Source organism: Rhinolophus sinicus, linkage group LG06 (genome assembly GCF_036562045.2).
Source record: "Rhinolophus sinicus isolate RSC01 linkage group LG06, ASM3656204v1, whole genome shotgun sequence".
In the NCBI taxonomy this organism is placed as follows: domain Eukaryota; kingdom Metazoa; phylum Chordata; class Mammalia; order Chiroptera; family Rhinolophidae; genus Rhinolophus; species Rhinolophus sinicus.
The window spans coordinates 16,266,466-16,292,920 of record NC_133756.1 but is presented as its reverse complement, the minus strand read 5'-3'; the positions used below and the strand labels follow the sequence as shown (position 1 = coordinate 16,292,920).

The following is a 26,455-nucleotide window of genomic DNA, read 5'->3' as shown; positions in this document are numbered from 1 at the left end:
TGCCTGACGGGTGCCCAGGTGCCACTGTGGACAGCGGTGAGGACGACTGACAAAGCACCACCTCGTGCCAGCTGCCCAGCCTGTTCCCCGACTTGAGGGTCCCTCTTGGATAATAGGGGTTTCTACTGTTTCCATTAGGTCCAGGCAGTAGCTAATACTGGGCTATTGGTCACTAGGTTGGAGAGTAGGAAAAAAGCCATGGGGGTGCAAGATGGTTCTATTTTTGGCCCCTGGCCCATTTCAGGGGATTAGAAAGGGCTAGTGTCTTGGGGCTGGTGTTTTCACCCCAGCTTATAGCTGCTCCTGCCCTAGATTGGGGGACAGAGTTTGTATCCCCTCTGTACCCCCAAGCTCTGACCTCTCCTGTGATTAATGAGCTGACGATTCTGCATCAATAAGGAATTAACCTGGAGCCCCTACCCATCAATAGTCAGGAGTCGAGGTCCCCGGCCTCACCCCCACCCGACGTAGTGCTCCAGGGTCTGAGCAGACCAACTCTGCGCTGCTGCTTTACACACCGAGCCCCAAGTCCTCTCCGCCACACTGCTGCCAGGAATTAACCCCTAACTGCCTCTGTCCATGCTACCCGTCACCCCGCCCTCACCACACACACACGGGCAATAGCTGTTTATATTGGTTTAATCCATGTCAAATGTAGTTTACAAAGGGAAAAGACAAGTACCTTTGTATAGAATATACAGACACAGCATCACACCGTGGGGCCCACAGGAGGGGTGGGGGAGACAACACTTTTCCCTGGGAACAGCAGCTCCAATCCCAGAAGTGGTTCTTGGCAGAAGGCTGGGCAGCCAGGAGCACCCTCCTCCAGCCCCCATCTCAGCCCCTGCTTCAGCTTCATTTCCATTTCCTGTGCCTCCCTCTCCCCCAACTCCTTATAAAGAGCCCCAGGAGCTAAGACTAAGGAGAGGATCATGTCCCTTGGGGCATGTGCCCCACGTCTGGGAGAAGAAATATACACCACTGAACACTGAGCACATGGGAGAGGGAAGGGACACCATGGGAGCGGGAGAGGCAGGTACCCCAACAGGCGGATGGGCCGAGCCCCCAGCCAGCCCTGAAGGGGGCACTGCTTCCAGGTGTTCTTAAAAAAAGAAAATCATACAACCAACCAAAGGGGAGGGAGGAGTGGAGGGCGAGGAATTGTCCCATTTATACACAACATTGTAAACATACATGGTCTATATTACATGTGCTTCAGTCTGGTGTCTGCATGTCTATCTGTCCGTCTGTCAGTCTGAGAGCTGGATCTCAGGAGCCTCGCCCAGCTACTCACCCCACCTACACCTCCCTGCCCAACCCTGGGAACAGAACCTGGAGCAGGTATGGTCCCCAATCTTGGTGGGAGCCAGCAGGCAGGGCTGGGCCTGGGCCTCCACTCTGGCTCCAGAGCCGCACGCACGTGCACGTGCATGTGTGTGTAGGTGCATGTATGTACATGGGAACCTGTGTGCATGTATGTACAAGGGGGAGGGTCACGTCACAGAGGCGGCAGGTGGGGCTGCTGGAGGCCAGGCCTCCTCGGTGTAGCTCACAAGTAGATTCTCCGCAAGTCTCCGGGCGCTGTGATGGTGTTGCACTGCGGGCAGAGCTTCTTGGCACCCTGCAGGGAGAACAGAGAGGGCTTTCTGTACACTGCGCACGTTTGCTCATGTGAGTACCTGGGCCTGCAGCCTGGCTCCCTGCACCAGTGTGTGCTGGGACCTTGGTGCTGTCAGCCCAGGCTAGGGACGAACGATAGAGTCTGTGAACAGGCAGGCACGCTCCTGTGTTGGGGGGATGCCAGGATCAAACCGCCTGGCCAGCCCCGCAGCAGGAGCCCCAGTAATGAGAACAAGGCTGGGTCCAGCTGTGGCTGCCGCAGCCCTAACGAGATTACACGCGGCCTTTGATCAGGACACAGAGCCCACGTCCGGGCCTTTTATTGCTGTCTCCGGGCGACATTTTAATGGCTGCTCCCGAGCGAAGAACAGGGGCAGGAGCAGAGGGAGCTTTAGGAATGGGAGGGGGAGGGGCCGAGGCCCTGGTCCTGCTTACCCACAGCCAGCCTCCTCCTGACCCGGGATCGCACCACTACGTGCGACTCAGTGGGCCTCAGGGGTGGGGCAGGCTCACAGTGAACCCATAGAGGGGCAGAATTTAATCACCCTGGGGTGGGGAGGCGAGAATGTAGTGAGCTCAGGGGGGACACTATCCTGGCTTCTGGCTGTGTGCTATGCTCCTGCTCCCCCTGCCCCTCCTCGTCTCTCCCCCCAAAGCAGGCTCAAGCATAAGCATGGACATCTGGGCAATACCCACAACGGCTATCCACCCCCAACCCCCATGCTGTCTCACCAGGGTCCGCAGCCAGCACTCCTCGCAGTGCACATGCCAACACTGGATGGACGTGAGGGGCATCGAGTACGAGTCCTAGGGAGGAGGTGGGCAGAGAAGGGGTCACACCGAGACTGAGCCACCCTCTGAAGAGCTCAGATCACAGTGCAGAGACCCTCTCCAACCCCGAGGGGGCTGAAGCCTGCCCAAGGGCACTCCTAGGTTCCCTTCCTCTCACCATGCAGATGAGGCATTTGTAACGGTCCCCCCGGGACAGCTGCCGTTCAAGTTCCCTGACCCGAGCCTTCAGGGCCTCAAACGTGGTCACAGCTGATTCTTCTGTTATTCTGTAAAAAGGACAGCACAGTTGGGCAGGCAGCAGGCTGGCATCCCTAATCGGAACCTCCAGCCCACACCTCCCTTGAATTCCAGAACCACGTATGCAAATATCTCCCAGACGTCCCGCCCCTGCACTGCCCATGTCCTATATCTGCAGACTCCACATTCCAGAACTCAGCTCCTCTCCCTCCTTGTTCCTCCACCTGCACCCTGGTGAATTTCTAAATCAGATACCTGGGAACCATTCTGAAACCTTTCCTTCCTGAAATGATCCCTATGACTCCTGACATCTAAATCTGTCATCGAGCTCCTCACACCTCTGGAACCTTCCCTGCTTTCCACCCCTCTCATCCATCACTCGTCTGGGTTCTTACGGTTTCCTCTATGGATTACTCACTACCCTGAATGGCCTCTCTGCCTCCAGTCCCCTCACTCCATTCCATTCTCCCAGCAGCCAGAATTTTGCAAATTTGACCATTTCTACTTCCACCATTTCAATGTCTCCCTCAGAGTAATGCTCTACCCAGTTCCTCACAAGGTTACAAGGACCTCCTGGGGCCATCCCTAGCTGGCTACATCCCTCAGCATCCCGCCACATACTGTAAGCTCTGTCCACACCGAAATACGAAGTTTCCCCACACATACCACTGGTTTTCATTCCCTGGGCTTCTCAGCACTTTCTGCTTCCTCCTGATCCCCCACCTCCTAACTCACTAGTTCCACCTCATCATTCAGGCCTAGTTCTCACCTTTTCCCAGAAGCATTTTCCAACCCTCCAGCCGGCGCCACCACTGGTGGCTGCCCCTTCTGTGCTCTCCAGCACCCCATAATGGACTCCACCACAGCAGTAAATGCAAATGCCTGTCTCCTCTGCTGGACTCAGTTCCCTGAGGGCAAGCTGCTCACTCCGCTAATACTGTGGGCCTTAGCTACACACTAGGCACTGAGGATGAGTAAACATTTGCTGAATAAAGAGTCCAAACCCCAGGGGGAGAGAGAGAGGTGGGGACTGGATGAGTCCTACAAATCTAGGTCCCAGGGCTCCTTGTGTCCTCCAAAGCACATCAGGTGCCCTGGCAGTCTTCACCTGTTGTCCAAGCACTGAGCAGGGAGGTCCCTACAACCTCCTGAAGACTTTGGGTTGCAATACTGAACAGAATAGCTAAGACTATCTCCTAAAACAGAACGGAATCCAGAGGTGCTCACAGAGGGAGAGGAATGCTTCCTGGAGGAGTAGAAAAGATGGCACTGGAGAAGGGCCTTAGGGAATAATAATGATAATACAAATAAAAGAGCTAAAATTTATTAAGTACTTACTAAAGGCCAGGGATTGTAGTGAGGGATGGAAAATTATCTTATTTACAACCCACAAAAACCCCATGAGGAGGTTACAATATTCCCATTTTATATACAAAGAAACTTAAGCAGAACAAACATTAAGTAGCTTGCCCAAAGTCCACACAGAGTGGGGGAGATGAGATTCAAACCCTGGCAGACTGACCCGGCGATCAACCAGTAACTGTGTGACTGACCGTTACTCTACATTGACGAGACCCAGGAGGAGACGGGTCTCAAGGCCGAGGGAACATAGGGACAAAGGCCAAGAGGCCCAAGAGCCTCGTCTGTCTGGAAGGCTCACCTGTGGGTAAGGAGAAGGTGCTAAAGTGGGAAAGGAGACTGTATCCAGGAAGACCTCAGATGCCACAAGCAGAGTTTATCTTACAGGAAGTTGCTGGGGATGTTGGAAGAGGGCTGTGAAAGGATAGGAGCTGAACTTTTAAAGATAATGAGGCAGCAGAGTGGTCTGAGGTGGAATCACAAGTGTGGCGTGTTGTGGGCAGGGAGATCTAAGGGTCCTGCTCTGCCAGCCTGGGGTAGCCCACTGGCTCAGAAAGCTTGAAAGCTTATAGGTGGTCTGTCCCTGCTGGGCGTGTTAAGTGGTATTGGGCGGTGAGGGCAGGATGGTGGGTACCATTCCCATGAGTAGCAACAAACTGCAGTCTCTGACCTTTCTCTTAGGGTACTAGCAGCAACATGTGACTTCCTGATGGCTGTGTCCCTCTCTCAGGGATGCTCCAGATGCATCACTCGATGGGTCCATGATTCTTTCTGCCCTGCCTCTGTCCAGGGAAGCTGAGAAAGGCTCTGGCTAATTCCCTGGGAGCATCCATTCCCCTTCCCAGCTCTGGAAGCCTTCCCCACCTGCCCTCCTCACAGGCATCTGCACAGCTGGCTCTTCCTTCGGCATTTTGCCCAATGCTGTGTGTGCCATCCCCGTCTGGGTTGCTAGTAATTCCTGACAAGGAGACAAGAATGGGTAGCTGTGCTCCCTTCCTCTCCAAAGACCAGACTGGGCCTCTCCCTGGTCCTATGTTGTTATTTCAAAGAGGGGGAAACTTAAGGCCTGGAGCCGGAGGCAGCCTATCCCACAGCAGAAAACGAATGAGCTAGAGGTGAAAAGGCAAAAAGGATGGGGCCAGGCAAGAATGAAGCCACTTCTCACTCCATCTCCAAAAGCTCGAAGGCCACCTCTAACACTCCAGAGTCCACCCTATCCTGGATTTGCTCAGCACATACCTGGCCTCTACTCATCACTCTGGTGACCTCTTCAGTCTCTGGTCACTGACCCAGTTTGGTTGTGAGCTATTCCTGAGTGCCCCTAGAGCACAGGGTAGAGAAATTCCTGGAAGGCATGCTTTCCCCCTTCCCTGGGTTGTGAAACAGATCTAAGGCGGGAAACCATATTGTGCACAAGGAAGAGAGAAGTCATGGGGACTCGGTGGACTCAGACCCAGTGGAGCTCTCCGCATGTGGCTGTGCCAGCATCCCGTCTACTGGCGCCTGTGCTCACACAGGTGGGACAGATCTCGACTTCCCCCAGCCTTGGGTGGGCAGTACCCTCACGGACGGCCACTGGCTCCGGCCCCCACCCCACCCTCAGGCGCCATCCCTGATTAATGATCTTGTCTTTCTGATTTATGAGCAGCCCCTGCAGACGAGGGTGGGTGCCCCTTACGGCCCCGCCTGCCCCGCTCAGCTGGAGTTGGAGAGAATTATTAAATAAACATCCATACGTCATTCCTCCCCCCCCACACACACAAGCTGGTTGCGCCAAACCCGTGCGGCCGCTCCGGCGCTGACACGGAGCAGCTGCGGTGATTCATGGGCAGCCGGGCCCCGCGCCTCGGCCCATACATCATGCCAGCAGCACTCGCAGCCCCGGCCGAGATAAACTGATCAACCACAACGGGCTGGAATGAATTTATGACAACACAAAATGGAGGGAAACAAATGGGAGGTGACCCTGGGCCACCGACCCGGCCCTGCACCGGCCTGCAATCCACTCTCCTGGCAGGAGGCAAGATGGAACACTGGTCTTGGAATGAAGAGGCTGCCTTTTAACCCTAGGCAACCTAGCCTCCAGTGGAGGGAGGGGTGGGTGTGGAGAGTTAAGCAGTGGCCAACGGCAGCAGCTCCAGGCACCCGAACTGGACAATGCCACCTCCTAGGGCTAGAAGTGGCCTTGCTTGGGCTTCTGGAAAGGCAGTAAGGTGCCCAGCTGATTTCAAGTCCTTGCGGCTCCTGGGGATCCAGGAGAGGGGCTGCCCAGCCCTGGTGAAGTGCTAAGGGATTCCCGTTCCCCCTTCCAGAGAACCCAGGCCAAAATTCCAACCAGAAGTGATGAGACCCAATGCTGCCTAAAACCCACTGCAAGCGCCACCCGGGACAAGAAAAATGAAACCAATTTAGCTCCCGATTAAGAAACAGAAACTAGAGATGAATCAAGTGTGCCGGCTGGGCTGGGCGGCCATACATCACATTCCCCGGGCGGAGGCCGCCGTGGCGGGCGGCAGGCAGGCAGGCGGGCGGGCAGGCGGACTGCTCCTCCCTCACCAAGGCTCCCAGGGCCGTGGCCCAGTGATCAATTCACAGGCAAGTGTAGCATCAGCGGGGCCCCACTGCCGGCTCTGTGCCCAGGGCTGCAGGCAGGACTAAGGGAGGCAGGAGCCCTGGTAGCCCACCCCTTCCCACTGAACTGCTATCCCAGGGGCCCCCTCCTGGCCACTCACTTCTCAATGTCACTGTTCTTGCAGGTCTTCTGTATGGCATCTTGCTTGCTGCTCTCCCCGTTGCTGGTAGATGGCATCTCTGTTGGGATAGAGGCAACTCAGACTCTGGTCTGTCTGGGCAGCAGAGGTGAGGGGTTGGGCCCGAGTCACCACCACTCGAATGTCCCCTCTGTCCCATTACTCCTAACTGCGGTCAGGACTTACCGTCACTGGCCCATTTAGAGAACTCAGGAGTGATGCGTGTGCTGGGAGGGCCACCACTAGAGGAAAGGAAGGAGAAATGACAAAGTGAGTCCTGCAGGCAGGCGGGACTGAGAGTGGGTACCAGGCTGACCTCTGCCTCAGGGCTTCCTAGCCCTCTGTGCCCCCCTCCCAGCCGGTGCCCACACTTGCTTTAGGACTGCGCCCCGGAGTGCCTCTCTCTCCTTGGCTTCTCCAGGCTCCTCGCCTGTGCAGGGGATGACGTCAGCCTCTGTGTATCTGGCATGGTAGTCAAGGACAATGGATCCTAGTTTGCAGTAGGTCCTGAGGGGTGAAGCTTGGCCAAAACTGAGACACTGACCCCGGGATGGTGATGTGGGTGAGTACTGGAGGTGCTAACTACTTTGCTCATTCCCCCTGGCTTGTCCCACCAGCCCCACCTGGTCCCACAGTGCCCCAAGGATACTGTGGCTTCCCATACTCCAGAGTGTCATCCCCGTCCACATCCAAGTCAGCATCACTATCCGGATTCTCTTTGCCGCTGCACATGACGAAGCCAGAGCCTGTGGGAAGCGGGATGTAAGGCGGACTGGGGGCCAACAAGACTAGGCCAAGGGGGCCTTCTGTTGCCTCTAGGTAGGGGTCAAGTTTTGGGCCAGACAGGCCCAGACAGAAACTTGAACACTGCGGTGCACTTGACGCTGACATTTCCATCCTTTTCGCTCTGCACACCTCACCCTTCTCTGTCACTGCGTGCTGCTCCAAGTGGTGTCATGAACTAGCCCATTCAAACCCCATTCAGGTCCTCAGGAGACACCCAGTCGAGGCCTGCTATGCACCTGTCTTCCCGGTCTAGGAAGAGCAGGAAGAGGACTGAGAAATCCAGGTCTGTAAGATCACCCGACCCAGGACCTCCGCATTCTCTCTGTTCCATGCCCCAGCCCGACAAGTCCATCAGAGGGAAGAGCAGACCGGCTAAGGCCAGTCAGAGCCATACAGTGGGACCCCCAGCCAACGTCCTGGTTTTGGCTGCCAGGTCTTTGCCAGCAAAAACACCAGGCAGCTGTTCAAATATTTGGTGTCTGAAGCGCCTGACATTAATTATTCATGTCTACCTCACTCAGCCCAGATTCCTGGACAAATGCGGTTCTAAAGGGATTAGGAAGGGACAGACGAGAGGACAGGCACACACACCTGCTTCTCAAAGCAGTCAGTGATGGCAAGCAGGCTAGAAGGAGGCAGGGCCAGGCAGGCGGTGACCCCACCAAGGTGCATCTGGCCCCACTATAGGCAGACTCTGGGCCAATGGGGAGGGAGAGCTACTGAAGCTACACTAGGCCCAGCTGCTTGCCATGTGGTCTGACCCCCAGGACCACCCTTTCTGATAGCCCAGGGTCAAGGGCCACAAAGCTGACCCTCCCTCCCCACCCCGGCCTGCTCCCAGTTGTCTCAGACCACTTCTCACGAGCCAGCACAGCAGCCCTGCCAAGACAGAAAGAGATGAAAGTGATGGCATCTGTGGTGAGTGGGACCAGCAAGGAAATCCTTCAAGAGGTCAGGAAGAAGTTTAGAATTCTGCCTGATGACCTCAGAAATTTCTTTCCACTCTCAGGTTCTTACACTCTCATCAGGATAACAGTCTTGTAATGGGTCCTCAAGCCTCTTGCTTACCATATAGTTCTGACCCTTCTTTTCCCTGCCCCCAAACTGATTATGGCTTCCCAGTGTGTATACAATCCAGCCCAGCTCCTCAGCCAGACCCATTAGGATCTGGATTTATCTACTTCTCTACCTTCACTTTTATTCCTCACTTCACTCCATAAGCCCTATGCATATGGACAAACTACTTCACCTCAAACATAACTGGATGTCCTGCTCTTAAGACCTTTGCTCTTGCTATTCAGTCCATCTGGAATGTCCCCATCTTTCAAGCCCATTTCAAGTTATTTCCTTCCTGACCCTTCTTCTCTCTCCCTTCTATGCCTCGGGTCCCTCGTCTCACAAAGGTCCCACTCATCCCAGAGGTAAGCAGCATCAGAGACAGAGGGACTAGGCGCTGCTAAGCTCCCCGCTCCCTGCCAGTCCTCATTTGCCCTCCATACGGAGGCACAACAAACTCGAGGCAGCAGGCAGGTCAGCAGCAGGGCCATTAAGCTGAGAAAACCCCGAGTAACAGCTCTGTCTCCTAGTCACGGCCAGGTGTCCTGACAAGCAATTCCCGCCTTGTGGGTGAGTGGCACCTCTATAAACCCTCTGACAGTTTGGGAGACAAACTCCGCCATCAATCAGAATGTAGCTATCAGGTTCACTTACAGCATGTGCCCCCCGAGCCCTGCCAACCCCGCCCCTCTCCCCCCAAGTCTGTGCAGCTCAGCAGTCAGCCTCACATCCTCAGCTCAGCCTGGCCCTGCCCAGCCCTGCTTGTGGGAATCAAAGAACCCATGGCAAAACAGAAAACGGGGCACTCCAAAGCCCCAGCTTCTCAACACTGAAAGCAACTGTGCAGCCTCACGTTCTTTTTTCTGTAGCCGCACTGCCTGCGAGGCCTGCAGCAGGACTCGTACTCGTGGACCACTGCTACTGAGGTTTCCTCAATCCTACGTGTTTTCTCGTCCCCATGTCTCTGTACCTCCTGTTCTCTGTCTGGAACCTTGTCCCTCTTGGTCTACACACCAAATACCTGCTCATTCTGCCAAGTCTGGCCGGCTCAACCATGCCTTCTACTACTAACCACAGTGCCTACACATAGTAGGTGCTCTAAAAGTTCTTCCTGAATGAACTCCCACCTCAGCAACATTCTTTCAACCTTTCCTGAGCTCATCCTCTGCCTGGCTTGACATCGAGGACATAGAGTTTCCAGATCTGATCCCTGCCCTCGAGGTGCTGAGTACACGTAAGACTTCCCCAGGTATTTCTACATAGGTGCCCCTTCCAGCAGAGTGGGCCAGGCCCGCAAACAGGTACCGTACAATACACCCAAGCACTAATGGCTAAATACCGTTCTCTTAGCCGTGCTAGAAGGCAGGCCAAGGCCTGATTAGCTGGTGGCCTGGAGAAACCGCTCAAGGCACAATCTTCCCTACCAGCCCCAGCCGGTCTTCTGCTCCTCCGACCAGTCAGGCAAGACAGAGAGCACGAAACACCTTGTTTACCAAGGAAAAGCCTCTTTGGTCTGAGCAGATGACTCTGACCCTGGCCCCATCCCCCAGTGGACAGATGTTGGGAACCTCTCTACCCCCCAGGTGTTGAGAACAGGCTGCCGCTGCCAATTTCACTCTTGTGCTGCCCCAGCCTGCTCCACCCTCCTTCCCAGCACATTAAACTTTATTTTCTTAATGAAATGTCACTTGCTGACTTCTGGCAGAATCATAATAAAAAGAAACGGCCATAAAGCCGTTTTATGCAGACAGCGCCCCCGCCTGCTTACCCCCCCTCCAGCTTTGAGAGGAGGGCTCCACAGTCATTTTATGTTCTCAGCTGCTGGAACATCCCAAGCCAGTACTCAGAGGCAAGATGGCACAGAGAGCTCCTTTCCAAGCCTCTGGCTCCTGTTCCATATAGCTCCAGGGATAATAGGCAAGCTGCCACGCCTGCTGCTGCTGCTATCCAGGGAAGGGACTCAGCCCAGGACCTCCAAGATGACCCAGAGCACCCTTTTGTCATCAAGGAGGCCCCCTTGCTGTGACTCAGCCCCACCTTAATGTGGCACAAAGGGCTGGGCTGCTGCCCATGGGGCAAAATAAGCCTGGTGGTCAGCGATGCTCAGCAGAGTGGGTCCCAGTCCTGGGAGGGTGGGCAGTGCGAAAAATCCCTTCCCTCCAAGTGAACACTTAGCAATGGGGGGAGAGGGTTAAGTGCAGAAATGAAAAGCAAGTCTAAATTTTATAAAAAATGACCCCTCTCCCATAAACGCATTTCTTCCTGGGTCATTGAGAAGAAGAAGAAGAAGAAAAAATCAGTGTTAATTTAATCAATTGATCAGATAATCGATTGAGAAACTGGAGATGCCCGTTTACTGGGGGCTGTAACGTCCTGGAACCTGAAACCACAAAAAAGGAGCCATTGATTTCTTCACCTACTGCTCCCAACAAAACCAGAGCCTAGGGAGAAAGGAGTCTTGGGGCCCTCCAGAAGTCTGCGTTCCAAGGGGGGTAGGGGTGGGGGCACAGCGGGGTGTAGGGGTAGCAGCTTCCGGAGAGTTTTACACTGGAATTAGTTACAGATGCAGTTACGGTGTCTTGTGTAAACGCCATCGATTGGGGAGCTGACAGTCTGGGGAGCTGCGATGCGGGACAATCAATCGGCCTGCAGTGTCACCTGCCACCTCGCTGAACAGTTGACAATGCAATTATCCAGTGTGGAGGCAGGGAGTTGGCGTGTGTCAAACGCACTTAGCCACTTTCCGGGCCTCCTCGATAACGCGTTTCACTGCCTCACGTCAGGAGAGACACGGAGAGACAGACGCCGTTTAAAACCATTGATACTTGCTCCTTCTGCCTGCACTCCCTCTGTCCCCGCTTAACAATTGTGTTCCAAAAGGCGATTAAATCCCGTCAGTTGCTACAGGGGACAGAAGGTGCCCTGCTCCTTGCCACCTCTCCAACCCCTCCCACCAGGCAACAGTTGTGACTGAATGTGGTTAGTTCGAAGGCAGCAGCCCTAGCCCTCTCCATTCCAAGACGGCCTCCAGCAGTTGGCTGTGCCAGCACCTGTTACTGACTAGACCAGGCAGCAGGGCTGCTTTGGGGGACAATTTTAGCACCCGGGCTCCCATCTTTTGGGAACCAACATGCCAAAGGGGCAGCAGCTAGGGCAGGGCCTATTTCTCTGTGCCCTTGGATTCACGATACCTCTGACCCCCGTGACCCATGATCTGGCACTGAAGTTTCCTCTCGCTACAGCCAATTCAAAGACCTGTGCGTAAGCTGCCCTGCCTGTCCTCTCCATGAGCCTCATCCAGGCTACTTGAACCAGCCTAAACTGAAGACAGGAACTTAAGATGCAGTCTCTAGGCCAGGGTCTGGGTAGGGGACAGGCCCTGCACAGCTGGTTCTCTTACTACCCTCCCTCTCCCTCTTCTCCAACTATTTGATTCATAGGGGCTCAATCCTGATTCTAGCAATGCATTTCCCTTCAGGGTTCAAAGATACAGTGGCAGCACCTTCCATTTCCGTGCAGCCTCCTGGGAAATTGCTCCATCTCATCACTCATGTGACTACCACATCACTGTCACCTTATCTGAAACCACCATTGCCATGTCTGCTCTCCATCCTGTCCATTTCAGAAGAGCTCCAGGCTCCTCAAACCAGCGGGATGAACGTTCAGTGGCAACCAGTACAGGGGAGGGATCAAAGCTCTCCACCTTAAGTCTCTTCTCCAGGACCCAGGAGATGGAGACAGGAAATAAGGAAAGCTGTGGCTCATTCACCACATACGCCCTTTGACTATAAGTAGCAGTAGGTTTGTCGCCAGGTCTGTACACTTAGGTTTTCCCTGTGGCCTGGTGCTCTGCCCAGGGCTGGCATGGTGCCCCAGAGGAGCGTCTTTTTCTCTTAACTGCTGAGCTCTCTTAGGAGGGTGTTGGTGGAGCACTAGGCAATGTGCGCTGCCCTTGATGCACCTGTAACTCTGGGTGGGGAGAAACAGCAGTAGCAGGTTAGCAAACCTAAGGTTCTGAGAAGATAATCAACAGCTGAGGCACACAGCCCACAATTTCTCCTAGAATTGGGGGGGGGGGGGCGCCAGTGTTTCCTAGACACCGAAAGTTTCTTCCAACTTACTCTCTTGAAATTTCTATTTCCTTCAGTTTCTTAAAGATGTAGTTCCAGCTGGACCTTGGTGCTTATCTGTTCTGTCTGGTCCTTCACTTTGTCCTAAAATACCAATTCCCAGCACTTCTGGACCTGAGCTATTTGGGCCTTGCCCTCAGTACCCACACGTCCCATCTCCAAGGCTTGCTTCCCTCAGCCAAGCGTCTCCACCACAACTCTTGCTTGTCCACTGGCTCCATAGCCGATTACATTCCAGGTGACCACTGTGCTCCATCAGACCAGCTCCCAGTGGGCCCAGGATGAGGATGACGAAGGGGCCCTGGTCTGGGAGGTGGGGTAGGGGATGATCGGATACAGGAGCTTATCTGCAATTCTCCAATTCTTCCATATCTAACAAGGACCGCAATCTGTTCTGTCAACGTGCACAGTGCAGCTTAAATGGGCCGCACCGCTCGCCTGCTCATCCTGCCTCTGCTCCCTCTCTCTGAAGTCGGCTGGGCAGCTTCTTCAGCTGGCGTTATCACTCCCTCTAACCGGTCTTGGCAGGCAATCTAATTCCTCCTGAAAAGGTCACCGCCATTTTAACTGCCTTTCAATCACATTAAGCACGCGCTGCCCGGCTTGCGGCCCGGCCCGCCCGGCGGGCGATCAATGCACTGCACTGACACCAGCCAGCCTGGTGGGGCCACACCCAGCCCCCCGAGTTGGGGCCTATCAGTCCTGGCCAGGGAGGCAGACTGACAGATGGCCCGCTGCTGCAGACGGTTCTGGGGGCAGAGGCAGTCAGCATCGCCAGGGCTTCCTTTGATAGTCCCTCCTCCATTGAGGAGCCTCAGCCTCCTCCGCTCCACTGTGCCCGCGCTCTGCCTCGTGGCCCCCGCTGATCTCGCTGTAAAACAGCCTTTCAAGTCTGCCTGTCTTTTGACTGCACTAAGCTGTTTAAGAGGCGGCAGCAGCTTCTATCAGGAAAGCTGGAGCAATTCTCTGCAGATAAAGGCACCTCCGGCCCCGTTCCCTCTTCAAGTCTCACTCTCATTCTCGCTCTCCAAATCGCTCAAAGAAAAGGCCCCTTTGAACTCCCATCAGGAATTCTTGAAAGGAACAACCTCACAGTGTAAACACTCAGGGAAAACTGACACCCGCCCGGGGCCTAAGAGCCCCTCACCCCGGCTCTGCAAGAGCATCCCAGCACAGGGAAAATACTTTGTCAAATCAGCAGGCCCTATGCAGCTTTATCCCCCTTAAGCCCCAAAGCCATCACGTCCAGTTCTGTGCCAAGAAACCTGACTAAGAAGTTGCCACAGCAATGGAAGATCTGAGTATCTGCAGTAGCCGACAGTGGACCCAGAGCAGCGTCCTGGAGCTGACCCTGCACAGGCTGCCACCGTGTCCCATTCATGGGATCCTGGGTTTTGCTGCTCGTCCTCCCGGGGCCTCAGACACTCTCAAACTCTAGGACAGGAGCAGAGTGAAATGGCCAAAGAACGTTCCCCCAGCTCAGTGCTTAGGCTTGGAAACCAGTTTGGTCTGATTAACCTTCCTGGTTTATACTTGGCTTGTCCCCAAACACTTGGGTAACATAAGAGAAGCCCGTTCGTGTAGCCAGTCTGAATTGGACAGCACTGTGGAGACCACCCCTCAGTACCAGCCCAAGTAGCAGGGCCCCAAAGAGGCAGAGATCCTCTTCCCAGCTGCTGTGCGATTCCCCAGGGACCAGACACAGCAGTACTCCCAAGGGTAATGCCCAGAGAACTGGAGGCAGATGGGAAGCAGATTGGCTCACTTAATGACCACAAGCTGCAGTGCCAGCTGTGCCTGTGCAGAGAGAGAGAAGAGCTAGAGGCCAGGAGGCAGATAGCTCCACCTTCCCCTGCCCAAGGCAGGGGAGGTGAACAGGAGGACACTGGCCCTGGGCTATCTGACCTGGTGTGGGCGGGGGACTTCTACTGGGCCAAGCCATAGCCCTCCAAGGAGTTGGGAGGACAGTGGAGCTGAGCAGGACCCTGCAGACCTGTCTGCAGCAACTGGGGACAGCCCAAAGGAAGCAGGGAGCAGCTGGGCCCAGGTCCCTCTTGCTTCAGGCCAGAGGGCACCCAGGGAGAAGGGATGGGATCAGAGCTAAAATTAGATTCACCAGTGAAGCTCATGGGAGGTCAAATTTTGCCATAACTCACTCTTTCCTCTGTAACTGATTTCTCTGACATGGGGCTGAGGAGGAGGAGGAAGAAAAGCCAGTGTGTTTGCCTGGAAGCCCTCGGGGCCCTCAGTGCTGGAGGTGTACAGCAGGTTGCTGGATTCTCATTTATCAGCCTTAAGAGGGATGGAGTGATAAATGCATAACCGTCCCTTTAATATTTTATGCAGGTGCTAACGCGGCTTGGCTGTCACCTTCAATGCATCACCCGAGGCTGAGAGCCCCCTCGTCACTCCTAGCTTGCAGTCGCACAATTCCATTTCCCCACCCAAATACATCCCTTTTAATATGCACAGCACAGGCAGGCAGCATGGTCACAAAGGAGCCCCGCCAGCAGCAGCTCCCACGTGGTGGGATGGATGACAGGCCACCAGCCCTGGCCTCTTGGCTCCCAACAGATGGACACCCAGCAGAGGCCTGGCCACCAGAGTGCCACTGCCTGTGTGTCAGCTGCATATACCTCGGAAGCCACCTTCCAGGAGAGTGGTGGCCCGTATCCGCTTCTGCCCGCACCACTCATACTCCTCGAAGCGGGTGCTGTTCTCATGCTCGATGTCCACGGCCTCGTCCTCAGCCATGCAGGAGCCTTCCCTCTGTGAAGAGCAGAGCAGGATCATGCGGGTCCCAGGCCGTCCCTACCTGCCCACAGGGCCTGCAAGGAAGGCTCAGCCCTGGCCCCCGGCTGTGGTGTGCCAGATGGTCCCCCAGCTCTAGGGCTCCTGGGAAGTAAACCATTCTAGAGGTCAAAGACCTGGGCCTCTTCCCAATGATTTTCCAATGGAGCCCCACGGAAGGAGTGGGAGAGTGACAGCAGAGGGCAAAGAACAGAAAGGAAGAAGCTGCTGAGACCACATGAAGACCCCAAGAGCCCACAGATCTGGGGGCAGTCAGGAGCTACTAGTGACAGGGGAAGGGGAGAGGGGAGGGGAGGTAGGTGGTGACGGCCCCTCTACCTTAGAAAGGCAATGCTCCACATGCCTACTCATCTCCTGCTCCGATCCTGCCAGGGGGCGGCTGCACAGGGGACATACCTGCCCTTCATCTTGCTTCCTCCGTTTCATTTTCCCAATCCGAGCTGCATGGAGAAACCGAAAACAAAGCACAGAACAGGCAGACGGTCACTGCAGCTCCCAGGGTCCCAGTGGAGCTGACACAACCTGCCCTCCTGCGAGCCATTAGCCCTTTTGTTCAGGGCCTGATCTTGCCCTCATTAGGCAGCACCTCCTGCTCCTTTGGGGACTGGGCCTTGCCAGGAGCACCTGGGGAGGAGACTGGCGCTAGGCCAGCCAAGTGCCTACTCTTTGGCCAGTGGGTTCAAGCTTAACCCATACCTCCCGACCTGCAGGACTCAAGGAGTCCAATGAGCAGACACTCCATATTGCTAGGTTATCTCCCTAGAAGGCCAAGACCATGGGCTCTTTTGGTATCAAGAAATACAACTTTAGAGAACATTTCTTGGCTAGAACCCAAGGTCCCTCCAGGGGCCTGATGTGACCTGTTATTCACTCATCAGTTAATATCCCTTTTGTTCCTGGGCCAAGAGCCCTTACTTAGTGTCCTATCCAGAATCATCACAGGAAGAATTTTACTCATGTCCACTGGTCCCACTTTACAGAAGAGGAGACCGAGGCCCAAAGATACAGAGGGTCTGAGTCAGACAGTACCTTGCGAGGGCAGCCCTTATTGTGCCTACCCAAACCTGTTCCATCAGTTCTAATCAATGCAGAGGGGCTGGCTGTCAGGCCCCTGAGGCAGAGGGCTGCCTGCCATGCTGTCCCGCAGGGGGCTCAATTCCAAAGTGCACACTGCAAGCCCACAAAACTGCTAATTAATGCTGAGAGATGCAATCATTTCTAATTAGTTCACTAATCCCTCTCTGCAGCCCTCCTGTCACTGAAGCAGGAAGGGGTCAAAACAAGGGACTCTTCCCTGCGGCCCCTCCCTGGATGCAATAGCATAAGTAGAGATAGCTACTCTGAGATCAGATGGATGGGGGTGGAGAGGGGAGGCGGCCAAGGAGGGAATGGTTTCCCATTGCAGGGCTTGGAAGAACTTTTTCATGGACACTGACCTTGGTGGGAATGCTGCGTGTGTGTGGGGGAACACAGGTGAGAGGTGACACTGGTAAGAGTAGATACACTGCAGTTTTGAGCTTCAACAGTGTTAGGCTCAGAGCCAAATACCTTACACAAGGTAGCTCATTTAATTCTATGTACTGAAGCTACGTTGCATTATTTGTTTTAACAGATGAAGAAACTCAAGGCTCAGAGACATCAAGGCATGTGTTCAAGCAGCGAAAAAGTGGCAAAGGCAGGATAGGAAACCAGGCCTGACTCCCCAACCTAGAATGCTCTCCTGTCCCAAGAATCTCCCTGACTGATTAACATCAACAAAGACTGATCCCGTGACTGTGCTAAGGCAGCAAGAATATGCACTGAGGGCCCCAGCTTCTCCCTGTTGCGGGTCTGAGGCAGGGAGCTACTCTAAAACAAGAGTAGTCCTAAAAAGACCCAAATCAACAGGAAAGCTACTATCCCATCAGGACTGAGCATGAAGTTTGAGAAACCTTGGTCTGTAACCTGGCCCATCTCTTTAATTTCCTGTGCTCTCGCTGTTGGAGATGTGATTATGTTCTGGTGCCCCACTTGCTTTGGTGGACAAATCTAGATTCCTTCACCTTGACTGCCCTAATTAACCCTTGGAATCTCAGGCCTCTGCCACCTTGACACTCTAGAGCCAGGGCTGGGCTGGAGAGGGAATGCTAGGTATCAGAAAGGCATTGAGCAGGGACCCTGAGAGTGCCAGAAACCTGTATGAGCAGTGTGCAAATACAAAGATACCTGATCTACCCTGCCGAGAGCCCAAGGGAGTGCCTCCCTCATAAGAAGGGGACTATGACAGACACCGAGGACGGAATAAAGGAATAAATCTCTCAGGATTGCCAAAGAGGGCACAATACTGGATGCTCTCCTTGCCCAGGCCACCCAGGCCACAAGATCCTTTGTAGTCCCAGGAAAGCACCCCGATGGATTAAGCATCACCTGGAAATTCTCAGATAAACAAGGCAAGTTTGGTTATTTTCTCGCCAAAATAACAAAAGTGTGGTAGGGAAAGTTTTACTCCCTGTTGAGAGGCTACCCCTGAGTAGGTAAAGTCAAAGGATTTGCCATGGAGGTAGCATGGCATGGTTGGAGAAGTCCAGGCCTCGGAGGTAAACAAACTTCAGTTTAAATCATGGCTCAGTTACATGTGTAATTTTAAACAAATCACTGTCACCTCTCCCAGCCTCAGTTTCCTTATCTACAAAATGTGTGTTAACACTTTCTTCTCAGAGGTGTTACGAAAATAACGCTTAACATGGTGCTGGCCCATAATGAATGCTCTCCCTTTCCCAGAATGGGGCTCAGCCTGGCAGGAGAAACCAAGTGGCAGGAGTTGTGGATCTTGAATATCCATGGCCTCATTCATTTACCAGCTGGCCTGAAGACCCTAAGCCCCATACAGTCAACCCCCACACATACCACACCCCAGGCAGCACAAAAAGCTAGGATCATTCAATTGTGTTCAGCAAACAGGAATGCTCCAGAGGTTTGAATCCAAAGGAGGGGGTGGGGGTGGGGCTGCCAAGTAGGGCATACACAGTCCCTTTCAGAGAAGGCCTCTAAGAGCTGTCGAGCCCACGCTGATCACCTTTGTGAAATGTGGGCCGACTGATAACTCAAAGAACCCTGGGATGAGTTAGTTCCTGTTGCCGTGGGAACTCCAGATCTCACTGCATTGTCAAGTCTCAGCAGAGAGGCTGTATTCACACTACTGGGCACTGATTAAAAACTGGAAGAAAAACATTCTCAGCGCCTTGCCGGCTTGTACAGTGAGGTCCCAGCAGTTTGCAAATTCAAAGCTGAGCTCCCGAGTGAAATTGTGCAGCTTATTCCTCATTCTCTGGCACTTATTGCCCCCCAGGGTTCAAGGCCTTTAGAGAGGCTTGGGCAAGAGCTGGGAACCATAACCTCCACTAGACAGTCGGGGAAACTGAGGGCGGCCTCCTTGCTTAGCACATACTCAGGCGCTGTGACTGTGAGAAGCCAATGGGCCCTAATGTCGAAGAGACCCAGGCAAGCCAGGAGCTGCAGGCAGCGAGGGAGGGAGGAGGCCGGGGGTGGGGCGGAGGGAGGGGCCGGGCAAGACTCACCATTCAGTCGGGTCTGCCGGTTGGCTCGCACTCGCAGGAAGGTCTGGGGGAAGATCCCGGGCAGATGCAAAAAAAGAGAAGATAGCGTCAGCCACGGCCTGAGTCCTGGCCCCCGCCCCAGCACCGACCCTGGTCCAGGCCTGCCCCGCCCCAAACAGCCCGTAAACAAACCTACTTCCTCCCTCCCGCCGGCCCCCCTGCTCCGCCGGCCGCTCCGGGCCCTCGGCATAGCCGCCGGGGGCTCCTCTAACGGGACCCCGTGGCCGCCGCGCGGTGCCGCCCCAGCCCCGGCTTCCGGCGCTCCGGGCCCCGCGGCCGCCCGGCCGGCGAGGGCGGCGATGCGGGCGGATTCCCCCCGGCTGCCCGGCGGCGGCGGCACTTCAGCTCCCAGCGGCGGCGGCGGCCATGTTGGCCCTGATCACGTGACCCGCCGTCGCGCGACGGGGTGAAAGTTCAAGATGGGGGGATGGACCGAGATCGGGAAACAGCTACTCGCACTCCGGTGGCAACAGGCTGGGGCGGCCCTGGGGTCCCTCCCACCGCCCGCAAAACCTACGCGCCCCAGTTAACGGCTGCAAGATCCTCCCATCCCGTTCCACGCCCCCTCCCACCGCGGGGCTCCTTCCGCCCAGAGCCGCGGCCCGTTCTCCCGCCTATCGTGTGACAGTCATAGGGCAGCCAGGTTGCTGGTCCTTTGCGGAGGAGGAGTGGGAATTCCCGATGGTGGAATCCTCCGCACTGTGCTCTCAACTGTCCCGCCGCCTAGCCTTTCAGCAGTCTCGTTATTAGAGGAGTCCCAGCATTTCAGCTGTGTGCTGGACATTGCTTGGAGCTCCCATGCGGCAAACGTGGAACTCGACATCCCCCAAACAGGTGCCTCCTTCCTGGGTTCTAGTTCATAAGACGATACCACTGTCCACTCAGGTGTGCTTACACTGGAAACTTGAGAGTGGTGCTTGACCCCATCCTTCTTCATTCCTCACACTCAATCCTTCTCTAGATCTCAGAGAGTCTACCTTTAAAGGGCTCTTAAATCTTCTCATCTCCATCTCTGTGTATCTCCTACTCAACCTTCCAAGCCTAACCGAAAAATATCTTGCCCTCCTGTTAGGGTACTTCCATCTCTACTTTCATTATAGCTCATAGAAATTCTTACCAGTGCACAGACTACTCCAGGGGTGGGGCCATGTGTGAGTCATGTGGGTGAACTGAAGCCCAGCACAGAGCTTGGCATAGGCAAGTCATCCTTGAGTGTTTCTGCAGTGGCTACACCTACCCTGTTTCCCTGAAAATAAGACCTAGCTGGACCATCAGCTCTAATGCGTCTTTTGGAACAAAAATTAAGACCTGGTTTTATTTTACTATAAGACCAGGTCTTAATATAACATTATAATACAATACAATGTAATATATAATACCGGGTCTTATATTAATTTTTCGGGGAAACACGGTATCTTGGATGTAACTTCTCCAGTCAACAATCTTATGAGTGCTCTAAATTTGCAGCTGTCTCCCATCTGGCCTTCTGGTGTCCAGTTTCTTTTCCTGCAACCCAACCTCCACACTACACACAGTGTTTTATCTTTGTATTGTTCAAAACTGACCCTGTCTCCCCACCTTCTTTACATTCTTCAGTGGTTTTCCACCTAGATGATCTGCAACACGGCATACAGGCCTTCTCTGACCTGCTCTGTCTACTTTTGCAGTCTCTTCTTCCAGCGCCCCGCTGTCTCCCTTTGCCCTCCTGATACTGCAGAGCTACCTCTAGTTCTCTGAGCACTTCATGCTCTGGACTCTGGACTACGTTATCCTCCATGTCCCCATGCCCCCTGCTTGGTTGACTGTTGTTCATCCTTCAGGGCTCCAGGAAGGCTTCACTTTCCCTCAAGATTGGGTTAGTTGCCTCCTCTGAGTTTTCACAGACCCAGGCTTCCCTCTGATCTTGTATATTTTGATTGTTTACGTATCTGCCCCTTCTTCTTGGGAGGTCATCTCTATCTAGTCACCCAGCACAGGGTTTAGCATGCAGGAGATATCAGTGGGAAGGGGAGGGGGATATATATAAGGGAAGCCCATGAGCCCAGTGCAGGGCTGAGAAACATTCCAGGATTCAAGGCCAGGCAGACTCAAGTTCAAATCCTGACTCTGTTACTCAGCATACCTGTGTTCTTAGAAAAGTCACTTCCTCTCTCTAGGCCTGTTTCTTTAGCAATAATTGGGGCAATGAATCCTAACTTGCACAGTTGCTATGAAGGTAAAGTGAAGTAATGGTTAAGAAGTTAGGTACTCCAGCAGGGGCTAAATAAGTGGGACTCCAAACCAGAAACCAATACCCCCAAATTTCAATGCCTAATTCAATGATTAAAAAAAAAAAAATCCAGGGGACGGCACGGTGGCTCAGGCGGTTAGAGCTCCATGCTCCTAACTTCGAAGGCTGCGGGTTCGATTCCCACATGGGCCAGTGGGCTCTCAACCACAAGGTTGCCAGTTCAATTCCTCAACTCCCTTAAAGGATGGTGGGCAGCGCCCCCTGCAACTAAAATTGAACAGGGCACCTTGAGCTCAGCTGCCACTGAGCTGCCGCTGAGCTGCCGCTGAGCTCCTGGATGGCTCAGTTGGTTGGAGCGCGTCCTCTCAACCACAAGGTTGCCAGTTTCAACTCCCGCAAGGGATGGTGGACTATGCCCCCTGCAACTAGCAACGGCAACTGGACCTGGAGCTGAGCTGCGCCCTCCCACAACTAAGACTGAAAGGACAACAACTTGACTTGGGAAAAAGTCCTGGAAGTACACACTGTTCCCCAATAAAGTCCTGTTCCTATTCCCCAATAAAATCTTTAAAAAAAAAGAAAAAAGAAAAATATCCAACATAATTGAGGAACGACAACACGCCTGGCATTATGTAACGATCAGGGGGTGGGATACCCATCTAGTCCCTGGGGTATTCTCCAGCTTCACCTCCTACCAATTCTCCTTGTGTTTTATAGTCTAACAAAACTGAACTGCTAACAAAACCAAATCCATCATTCTGGGTTATACCTTTATGCCCTTCGCACACAGTTTTGCCTTGATCTAGAATACCCTTTATTCCTTGTCCACCAAAGTGAACTCCTACTCATCGTCTGAAACCCTGTTCGGTGAAACTTGCTCTGATTTTTTCCTCCTTCCACTGTGCTATCCCAGAAACTTATTTATACCCTCGTCATAGCACTTAAAACACTAGGCTATAGTTATCTATTTGCAAATCTAAGCCTTTGAAGGCAAGGACACTGGGCTGAGCATGAGTGAGTACTAGATATTAAATGTTTGAGTAAAGGAAGGGACTAAAGAAGGATAAGACAAGGTCCTTGCCTTCGAGGGGCTCTAAGTCTAGTGGAAGAGTCAGGCCCATTGTGATACATTAAATGGGGCCACAATTCTTTGCAGCTTCTCCTATCAAGAGCTACATCTCATCCCTTGATTTTGAGTTAGCTTTGTGACTTGCTTTGCCAAGTGATGTGTGATTTCCAGAGTCTAAGCCTCAAGATGCCTTGCAGCTTTGTCTTTCGTCCTCTTGGTGGGAAACCACCCTGAGATTGCCAAGTAAGGAAGCCAATCTACTGGAGGATGAGAGCTACGTGGAAGAGAACCAAGGCCTCCCAATCTCCCAGACGTGTGGTGAGGCCATTTTGGATTTTCCAGCCCAACCAATCCTCTAGCTGAATGAGCTGCATAAGTGAGGAAAAGCCTAGTCAACCAAATGAACTATGAGAAATAATAAATTGTGTTAAGCCATTAAGTTTTGGGATGGTTTGTTATACACCAATAGATAACGGAAATATACTTAAAGGGGTGATCACAATATAAGATCATAAGGGCAATAATAGAGACACACAGGGGTCATGAGAAGAGATAGCTAATCCAGAAAGTTTTCTTGGAGGTGATGGGATCTGGGCAGATTATTGAAGGAAAAATAGAAATTTGATGAGATGGGGTAAAATAGTCCTGTTAGAAGAAACAACATGTATAAATGCAGAAGCAAGAAAGGAATGGCACAGCCAGGGAGAGGTTGGCATTAATTCAGTGACATAGCCCATAGGATTGATGGAGGGCAGTATTAGGAATGGAAGCTGGGAATACAGGTTGAAGGTAAATCACAGAAGGCCTTGGTGCCGTGCCTCGGTATGCCAGTGCCATGCCTATGCCTGACAGTTACTCTTTCCCTAGTTCATCAGATGGTGAATGCTGTGACTGAAGTAGATACAAAACATGGGCCCCTGAAGGCAGGGCTCTGTCTCTGCCTTTGAAGGAAACCTTTTGGGACAGAGCCTTGTCTCCCTCCCTGTGAGATCAGAATTCCCTAGGGTTGGGTTATTTCTCCATCTCAAACCAGGGTTGTTTGGGTGAGGGCATGTCTCCCCAGTGCTGGCTGACTACCTCTCTCAAAACAGGGTTCATGAGAGCTGGGATCCCTCCCCAGGGCTGGCACTTTGAGTCTCATACAAAGGCATCCAGTGGAGGAGGTGCCAGTGGAGGCTGGTGCCCATCCTCGGCACTCCACTCTCCAAGCTCTGCACCCTGACTCCAGGCTGTGTCAGCTGGGAGGAAAGTGTGCCCAGAGGGAACATGACTAATTCCTACAAAGGTTTCATGTGTGCCAGCAGTGACGCTGCTTCTCTACCCCAGATTATAAGTCCCTGTCACCTTGTCTTTCTGCATCAGATCAGGGCTTCTGAGTCAGGGCTGTTTTTCCCTTTTCACACTGGGGCTCCCTGAGAAGGCCTGTTGCCATTTAGACAAATGTTCCTTGGAGCAGGGCCCTGTTTTCCTCCATCTGACTGGGGTTTTCAAAGGCAGGGCTCTGTCTCTCCTCAGAGAGAGATGCTTCTGAGGGAAGTTCTTTCTCCTGCTTACCACAAAGAAGGCCACATAGAGCTAAGATATTACCCTTAGGCCCCCTTCCTGCTATGATGTTTTAGGATTGTGTGATTATTCCCTTCCACATTTGCCCAAGGCACTCGCAGCCAATGTGTGCCTCTCTCTCTCTCTCTCTCTCTTTGCCTGATACCAAGGTTTGGCAGATTGAATGGTTCTTTGCTCAGGGGATCGTGGTTTTGAAGTATGAAATCTTCAGGTGATCTGGGTCTATGTCTCTGGGTCCCTCATGAAACCAAACCTTATAGGACACCTCCTGATGGGATGGGATGCTTCAGAGGTGCTTAGAGCCCACCAGAGCCCCAGTGATCTTGGCATCGCTCCCCAAAATCCATCTATTTAAGGCCTGTTCTCTGACACCTGTGCCTTCTGGGTTCAGTTAGGGGCACTAGACACAGAGGGAACCAAACAGTTCAGGCCTCCGCTCTTGCCTCCCGAGGAGGGAGGCATCAGCACCACTCAGGTGAGCTCACTTCTCAGGCCCAGCCCACCGCCTCCTCACCTGGTATCTGTCTGAGTGGTGCAGGTCATCAGTGGCAGATGAGTGTGGAGATGCGGTCGGAGACTCTCCTTCCCTCTTGATGGAAGCAGACAACAGGAGTGACTGGAAGAAGAAAAAGGACATGTGGCCTCAGGCTGAATGAGTCCTATAGTCAGTCCCCTAGAGTTTCCAGTCCTATGGAGCATTTGGGAGAGAGACAGAGAGAAGGAGGGAGGATGGACAGAGGGACCGCTCTTGAGATTCTAAGGGCACACGGTCAGGTCCTGGGAGTGTGGTTGTGGGAGAGGATCGTTTGATTCTTGGGATGGGTAGTGACCCCCTGAGAGGGCTCACATCTCCTAGACCCCAGATAATCTCTGCCCCAGTGGGGCGGACTCCCAGCCCACACCCAGTGGGCAGAGATGATACATGCTGTGTTCTTCCTTTGGGAGCAGAGACTCAGGGAAACCCTTGAAGGGTTGGGGGTAAAGCCACATACCGGACACCCTACCCTGCCTGTCCCTAACACAGGCTGATGGCAGCCCCTGCCATAGAGACAGTAAATTAAATAGTATGTATGAGTTTCCTGTGTGCAGCTAGGGATGTACGCTGGGCCCATTTATCCCTGTGCTGTGGCGATGACCCCAGCAAAAACCCTAGCAAAACTAATCCCCCCACGTCAATCCTACACGGCCTCTTCTACATACGCCTGCAGTTTAGATTAATAAACTGTCTGCTTTAAATTGTGTGCAAGCACCACAATTCTAAATACCACATGGCACATTGAGTCTGCTCTTGCTGGCTCTTGCCAAGGCCTGTTCAGCTGCAAACTGGGGGCCTGGAGGACTGAAAGCAATCCATACTTCCTCCCCCCACCTTCTCCAGCCTGCGCAGCTCTGAGCCGGAAGCATACAATTCCCTAGGAGGCCTCCCCAGCCTAGAAAACCATGCCAAATCGCCAGTGACAGCCTAAAGAAAGCAATTTGGGAAAGATGGAGCAGCCATTTATCCTTCATCTCCGACTGAGCCGCAGGATGTGACCCGCATGCGTGGCCGTGTTGCACATCCTCAGGCAGGGCCTGGGACGGGAGGGGCAGCGGCTCGCCTGGCACAGCTCCTTGACTGCGTGGGCCTTGCCCCAGGGCTGGAGGAGGGAAAGGCTGGGAAGGGCCTGGGGGAGGAGCCCCTCTTCACTCACCCAGGCCCAGTGGGAGGCCTAGTGGGTGACTCGGCCCCCAGCTCAGAAAACAGGTGGGCTTTCAGGCAATGTCCTTCCCCTTCTCTGGTCCCAAGGAGGATACCGTGGAGGGGGAAACAATGTGGCCCTGCCCCTCCATGCGTTCTCTCTCTCTCTCTCTCTAGGTTAGAAGCCCTGAGAGGCCTCAGCATTACACCTAGGGCAAGCGGAATAAAAAAAGGTCACTGGCGCTTTTTAAACATGGACCAAAAAGCAGTAAAATGTGTTTTGAAAAAAAAAATCCCGGCATTAAATCATGACTTTTTGCCTGGCTCTTCGCCTCATTAAAAGTGGCCTTTTGGAAGGTAAAATTATCATTGTAAGCGATAAGATCTTTAAGAAAATAATTCACGGCTTCTTCACCCTTTAATATGATAGCCGCCACCGGCTAATTTTTTTCTTAATGGCAACGAGGCCATCAATCTTGTCTAAGGCCCCCTCACCCTCTCCTCCTCCTCCCTCCCTCCTTCTCCCCATCCTCTCAGTCTCTTGCTTGAACCTTCTCCTTCGTGCCTGTTCCACCCATGACATGCTTCCCTAAAGCCTTGGTCAAGGCAGAGGACAGACTCTAAGATGGTCAGCTTTGGGGTGTGAGCACGTACCTGGAAGTGCTGGGCAGTGCCCCTTGCCCCTGGGTCTGGCTATCAATATGGCTGTGTGGGTCGTTGCAGGAATGTGCATGTTTCACATTCTGGGTATGTCCTCCAAGCTGGGTGTGTGTGTGTG

General features: G+C 53.5%; 1 protein-coding gene and 1 long non-coding RNA gene across 4 annotated transcripts in view; one reads left to right on the top strand and one right to left on the bottom strand.

Moving 5' to 3' along the window:
* Nucleotides 1–621: 621 nt before the first annotated feature.
* Nucleotides 622–26,455, bottom strand: part of RNF220 (ring finger protein 220) — a 213,418-nt gene continuing 187,584 nt past the window's right edge. Inside the window, exons 5-15 of one of the 3 annotated variants that reach the window (XM_074334607.1) lie at nucleotides 24,514–24,615; nucleotides 19,099–19,141; nucleotides 15,860–15,981; nucleotides 15,367–15,499; nucleotides 7,408–7,504; nucleotides 7,134–7,220; nucleotides 6,945–7,000; nucleotides 6,741–6,819; nucleotides 2,570–2,678; nucleotides 2,353–2,427; nucleotides 622–1,621 (exon numbers count right to left, since the gene is read on the bottom strand). In XM_074334607.1, coding sequence (XP_074190708.1) covers nucleotides 1,550–1,621; nucleotides 2,353–2,427; nucleotides 2,570–2,678; nucleotides 6,741–6,819; nucleotides 6,945–7,000; nucleotides 7,134–7,220; nucleotides 7,408–7,504; nucleotides 15,367–15,499; nucleotides 15,860–15,981; nucleotides 19,099–19,141; nucleotides 24,514–24,615 — 975 coding nt within the window. In that variant the 3' untranslated portion in view covers nucleotides 622–1,549. Of the gene's footprint in view, nucleotides 1,622–2,352; nucleotides 2,428–2,569; nucleotides 2,679–6,740; nucleotides 6,820–6,944; nucleotides 7,001–7,133; nucleotides 7,221–7,407; nucleotides 7,505–15,366; nucleotides 15,500–15,859; nucleotides 15,982–19,098; nucleotides 19,142–19,273; nucleotides 19,528–24,513; nucleotides 24,616–26,455 lie in introns of those variants that run through there. The other 2 variants (XM_074334608.1, XM_074334609.1) reach the window with 2 other exon arrangements.
* Nucleotides 6,781–15,368, top strand: LOC141572088 (uncharacterized). The gene is made up of 3 exons (XR_012497203.1): nucleotides 6,781–6,867; nucleotides 7,744–7,827; nucleotides 15,077–15,368. It is a non-coding gene; the product is annotated as an uncharacterized LOC141572088 (long non-coding RNA).